The following is a 5,836-nucleotide window of genomic DNA, read 5'->3' on the forward strand; positions in this document are numbered from 1 at the left end:
AGGCCGCCGAGCGCCCTGGGCCAAGGCCCGCCCGCGCGGAGCGCCCACGCCGGGGAGTGCCCGAGTGCGGCGCGGAGCGCCCACGCCGGGGAGTGCCCGAGTGCGGCGCGGCTCCACCTCTGCGTTTTCTGAGGACCCGGGACTAGAGGCTTCTTGGTTTCCTTTCTGAGGACTTGGGGATAACGCCACCTCATCTGTAAAATGGGTCTTCTCTCCTGTCTGGTGGTCGCAGAGGTCACTTCGCAAGGACGTCATGAGCCAGCGAAAGCTCTGCTGGCTTGAAACAGCTGTGCAAACCTCAGAATCACGGTCTTGAATAGGACGGTGGCCGCCCCCCGCAGCCCCTGGGCAAGGTTCCCCTGGTCTGTAGGGCGTGAAATTTCAACTCCCTGCCCTGGGAAGTCCCCTGCCGACCTCTCCCCACGGCCCCACCCGGGGCCCCGCACGTCCACCCGCCGCGCACAGGCCACCACGCATTCCCGCCTGGAGAAGTTTTCGTATCCGCTGTTCTCTCCGCGTAGCCAAATTCTACCGACCTCGAGGAAATGCCACCTTCTCCAGGGGCCTTCCCCGATCCCCTCCCCTGCCCGCGTTCGCCGGCCGCCCTGTGATGACTGGGGGTGCGGTGGGGGTCACTGGACTCGCTGCCCCCAGGAGCCCAGCACGGCGCCGCACGCGGTGGGCCCAAAGCCCGACCGTGGGGACCTCAAACCAGAGGCCCTCAAGGCTCGTTCCACCCGGCCTGTGGCGCAGTGCTAGGCACTTGGGAACGAAGGTCGCTGCCGTCTCGCGGGAAGCCCCTCCGTGGTGCGTGCCGTGGGTCTGCGGGTTGGTATTTTCACTCGTCGTTACTATTTTGTAAGTTCACCATTTAAAAACTAATAACGCCAAGCCCGACAAACACGCCTCGGCACTTCCTCCCCTCCCCCCTCTCCCGCGGGCCTCCGTGGCGGGGCGGGGCGGGCGCGTCCTGTCCCGTTCGGCCTCCGGGTGCGACGCGGCGCACGTCCGCCAGGCCCTGCCGAGGGGGAGCCGGGGAGGGGAGGGGACGCCCCGCCCGGGGGCCGGGAGAGGAAGGGAGGGGAGCGGCGCCTGCCATTAGGTGCGACGACTTTGTGCCCTGAGGCTGGGAGCAGGGGGTGGGAGGGGACTGTCGGGGACTGATACCCCGGTCCCCGGGCTGGTTCCCTCGGCCCTCCTCCTGCTCCTGGATAGCCCACGGGGCGGCCACCATTGCGCTTCACCGTGATCGCCACGCGCTGCTGGCGCTCTCCCAGGCCTGCTCTGGCTGCGCCCCCTAACCTCATTTACCCCTTAGAACGGCCTCCTTATCCTATTTCACAGATGAGGAAACTGAGCTTCAAGAAAGGAAGCGACGTTCCCCGGGTCTACCGGCGAGGGCAAAGGCGGGATTCCAGCCTGGGAGCGGGACATCTGTCTCCCCTGCGGTCCGGCCCCCTGGGTGGGGCCTCAGCTTTATCTCCGGATGCGGGGCCCTCATGACCCCAAAAGGAAGCGTGTGGCGAGGGACCGAATGGAGTCGTGGCCTCGCCCTTGGCCTGGGTTGGGTGGCGCGCCTTCCTCTCCCTCTGTGAAGGGGGCTGGAACCTGGCGGGCTGTCCCCCCACCCACCATTCCCGGACGGGCCATCCTGAGCTTTCGGGATTCCTCAGGAATGCCCCACCTCCTCCACCCCAACCTATCGCCACTTCAAGTCATTGCCCGTGCCGGTCTTTTCCCAGGAAGACCTAACTCCTCCTCCCATGCTCCCAAGGCAGCAGAGGCAGCCGCGCCTTCTGCCTGGAGCCCTGGACTTCTCTCCCCACGCCTCGGGGCAGGTAGTTACGGAGTGACTCGAGAGGCCAGGATTGCGTGGGGGGAGGGGGTCCTTCGGGTGTCCTCACTCGGGGGGTTGTCTACACCCAGCTGCTCTCTATCTCTACAGGTGGAGCTCGCTTTATGGACTCTTATTTTTTGTCTGTTTTATCGATTCGCACCCCAGGAAAAATAAAATCATGGGGGCCACAAATCAGAAACGGGGAGGGGCAGGAACGGGATTCAGCAAGATGCTGTCTGGCACCTGTGGATTTGGAAGCCTCTCTCCCAACCCAGCCCCTTAGCTTCCCCATCTGCCAAACGGGGCTGGTAAAAGCCCATCCCAGGGGGATGGGGGGAGCGGTGCAGAAAGTCGGGGTGCGCTCAGCAGGCTCCTGGGGAGTGCCGAATGCAAAGGGAGCTTCCAGAAGAACAACTCTGCACCCCTCTTCCTGGAGGGTCGATTTGAGCCCGGGCTGGGAGAACCAGAGCTACAATGGTTGGAATGGGGGCAGCTCTAAGTAGACGCCTTCCAGTCTCCAAACGACTGACCTTGGCGCGACCTCATCACTAGCCCTTTGCCCAGGCCCTGGGTAGCCCCTTAGCCGACCCTCCGTGTCTTCTTGACCAACCTACCCATTCCTCTGCCGTCCCCCCAGTCCTGCCCAAGATCTAAGACGTCCCCAGAAGGCTTCATGTCTTGGCAGATGTGCACAGACGTGCCCCCATGCTCCTGGCACTCTCATTATTCCTCCTGGACTGTCCTGTCAGCACTCCCCCCTACCCCTGACCCCCTTTCGGCAAGATTCAGTCCCCTTCCCAGGCCGGCCTCAGGGGCAGCGCCCTTCACCGCATCCTGCCAGAGACTTGTTTGCACAGCTGTCTCCCGCCACTGGAGTGTAGGGCCCTTGAGAGCTGACATCTTTAATTCGGAACTTTGCCTCCCTCCCCCACTTGTAACACAGGGCCTGGCACAGGACTGGCAATGCCAAGTGAATTCACGAGAGGGGTGTGTAGGGGGTACAAATGGGGCACTTCCAGGAGGCTAAAGGATCTGGGAGATGCCTTTCTTCGCTACACGCCCCCCCATCTTTTTCAGCTGGCATGGACTCATCTCCAGTGCCAACCCTAGAGGAGGCGGGCGGCCCTCTTGCCCAGCCCATGTACCCTCTGCAGCATTTGCCCAGGTCGCACAAGACCAGTCCCATCCCTTCTTTCCCTGAGGACCCACTCGCATCGTTGCCCTTTTAAGAAAGAGGAAATTCTTCTCATAAACAAGCGTCCGGACCTGAGCGCGGAGCCAGGCCGCCCGCCTTGCTGGGTCCCCGGGAAATCGGGGGTTCTTTCAGGTGCAACACCCGGCCCCGGTTCAACTCTGGGGAAAGGCCCGTTGGTCTCTCCTCGCTGCGGCTCTCCGCAGGTCCTGGGCTGGGGTCCGAGGGACCCGAGGCGGCTGGAGGAGGGACTTGGGGGAGCCTAGAAACAGCCTAGGGAGCGTCTGTAAAGTGCAGCCCCTGAATGGGGCGAAGGGGTGCTCAGTCGCTCCCTAAAGCAGAGGGGGCTCCCCGCCCACACAGCTTCCCCCGACCCACTCTCCCCAGAGGATTCTGGGGCCCCAGGCGCGAGCCCCGAGCGCCAACCTTCCCCGTCGTTCCGCCTGGCGGGGAGGGGGCGGGAGGGCCGGCGTCGGGACCGTCTCTGCCCCTAGGGGGAGCAGTCAGCGGAGAGGGAGCGATAACGGCGCGGCGTGGGAGTCGCGGCCGCCGGGTCCCCTGAGGAAACAGCAAATAACTTGGGCCTCAGAGGCACGGGCTCTTGGGTTCCTTATGACCTGGTGCCTGACGGAGAAAGAAGCGCGCCTCCGTTTTACTGTCTGGAAAATGGGTTGCAGGCGGAACAGAAAGGCTGCGGCGAATAGGAGCGGACCAGACCCTGGCGTACGGGTCTTCGGGATGCTTTAGAGACTTCGTGCCTTCCCGCTTCCCATTCCCTGCTCTTTTGGACGAGAAGGGAACTAGTATTTATGTAACTTTAATCAGGCCGGGTGCGGTGGCTCACGCCTCTAATTCCCAGGACTTTGGGAGGCGGAGGTGGGCGGGATCACTTGAATTCAGCAGTTCGAGACCAGTCTGGCCAGCATGGCAAACCCCGTCTCTACTAAAAATACAAAAATTAGCTGGGCGTGGTGGTGCGCACCACTCCCGGGGCTGAAGCACGAGAATCAATTGAACCCAGAAGGCGGAGGTTGCAATGAGTCAACATTGCGCCACTGCACTCCAGCCTGGGACACAGAGGGAGACCCTTTCCTTGTCTCAAACAAACAAACAAACAAACATTCATCAGACACTATTTCAAGCTCCAGTTTGGAGCCTGTCTCGTCCAAATCCCCAAGCCCTTACCCCACCCGTCCTTGGGCTGGCAGGTCACACCTGAAGGTGCTCAATAAATACCTTTTGAAATGTTTTTTGTTTTGTTTGTTTTTGTCCCCAGTGCCAGGCACTGTGTTAAAGTGCTCAACCTCCACAGCAACGGTGGTGGTGTCTCCATTTTACAGATGAGGACACTGAGACCCAGAGGTTAATCACATGGCTGTGCTAGGAAACAGCAGATCCCTAAAGCCCCCAGGTTGGCAGGTCTCAGGAACTGTCCCACTCCATCCTGCTCCCTGCATGCACCTCCTCCACATCCAGCAGGCCAGTCACGCCATGCATCCACTCCCAGCCATGCATCCACTCCCAGCCAGGCCCCGGGTGTAGGCCTAGCCAGAGGTCTCCCCTTTCTGGTCCTCTTCAAGGAGCCCATACAGGAAGTGGTGGTGGGAGCTGTGGGCCAGAAAGGTGGCTCCATGGGCAAGGCAACAGGTCCAGACCTGGGGGAGGGGCGACCATGAGTTGGGGAGAGGCCAAGACCTCTGGGGAAGGCCCAATGTGTCCCCACAGACCCTCCCCATTGGTTGCCTCCCATCCTTGCCTCACCCATTCCCAAGGCATCCCCTGGCTCTACTGTACCAGGTAGGTGCTGAGACCCAGGTAGGCTGCGGCCAGCAGGGCTGCAAGGCCGAAGTAGGCAGGGTGGGGCACACTGGGCAGGTAGCTGACCACGAAGTAGAGGTTGATGGCACAGACTAGTGCCATGATGCAGGAGGTGACGACCTTGCTCAGCCTGGGGGACACGAGAGAAGCTCAGGACTGGCTGGCTGCAGCTGGACCACCTGCATCTACTCCTCTTCATCTCCCAGTGCCCACACTGGGGGTGGAAGTGGATACACAAAGACCGCTTCTCTGGGCTGTGGGACCTGGAGCAGACAGCCCCCCTCCCCACCTCCTGCCTCCTGGGCCCTCCAGGCTACACACTGGCGGGATTTGGCAAGAGCTGAGTCTGAGGTGAGAGTGAGGAGCTCAGGCTCTAGAAACAGCCCTCTGCCCTGGATTCCAATCTTGGTTCCCCAACTTGCTAGCTGTGTGACCCTGGGCAAGTTCCTTAGCCTCTCTGAGCCTCTGTGGCTTCACTGGCATAATGGGGAGAATTGTAGCTCGTACCTCTGGGTGGCTATGAGGATGAAATGTGGTGATGCAATCCAGCACTTGGGAAGGGGGGTACTCACGGGCCATTGGCAAACTCCTGCATGAGGGCGGGCATGCTGGTGAACGTGAGGATGGGCAGCACAGCGAATGGAAGCTGGGGAGAGCAGCAGGAGCCTAGGCTGAGGAATCCTGCCTCAGAATATGGCAAGGGTGAGGACAAGATGGGCGTGGCTTGTCACCCTCTGGGTGGGTGTAAGCTCAACTGCCCTAACCACAGTGAGCCTACTTCCCCGTCTCCTGCCTTCTCAGGTTGTGGACTCCAAGGCAGGAGAAAGTGTTTGGGGCTCTGGCATCAGGTTGCTTCGGTTTGAATCCCAGCTCTGCCACTAGTAACTTAACTGAGTGCATCAGTTTTCCCATCTGTAAAATGGGATAATGAGCCTGGGCAACATACATAATGAGCTTTTGTCTCTACTTAAAAAAAAAAAAAAAAAAAA

At 60.8% G+C, this 5,836-nt stretch overlaps 2 protein-coding genes across 2 annotated transcripts in view; both read right to left on the reverse strand.

Annotated features, from left to right (window-relative positions):
- Window positions 1-2,584, reverse strand: part of CTDSP1 (CTD small phosphatase 1) — a 9,553-nt gene extending 6,969 nt beyond the window's left edge. Inside the window, exon 1 of the mRNA XM_017856821.1 lies at window positions 1,168-2,584. Coding sequence (XP_017712310.1) covers window positions 1,168-1,234 — 67 coding nt within the window. The 5' untranslated portion in view covers window positions 1,235-2,584. The remainder of the gene's footprint in view (window positions 1-1,167) is intronic.
- A 137-nt stretch (window positions 2,585-2,721) lies between these two features.
- Window positions 2,722-5,836, reverse strand: part of SLC11A1 (solute carrier family 11 member 1) — a 16,431-nt gene continuing 13,316 nt past the window's right edge. Inside the window, exons 12-14 of the mRNA XM_017856730.1 lie at window positions 5,420-5,574; window positions 4,824-4,977; window positions 2,722-4,684 (exon numbers count right to left, since the gene is read on the reverse strand). Of these exons, the coding sequence (XP_017712219.1) occupies window positions 4,574-4,684; window positions 4,824-4,977; window positions 5,420-5,574 (420 nt within the window). The 3' untranslated portion in view covers window positions 2,722-4,573. The remainder of the gene's footprint in view (window positions 4,685-4,823; window positions 4,978-5,419; window positions 5,575-5,836) is intronic.

Source organism: Rhinopithecus bieti, unplaced genomic scaffold, assembly GCF_001698545.2.
Source record: "Rhinopithecus bieti isolate Rb0 unplaced genomic scaffold, ASM169854v2 scaffold_42532, whole genome shotgun sequence".
NCBI classification, from domain to species: domain Eukaryota; kingdom Metazoa; phylum Chordata; class Mammalia; order Primates; family Cercopithecidae; genus Rhinopithecus; species Rhinopithecus bieti.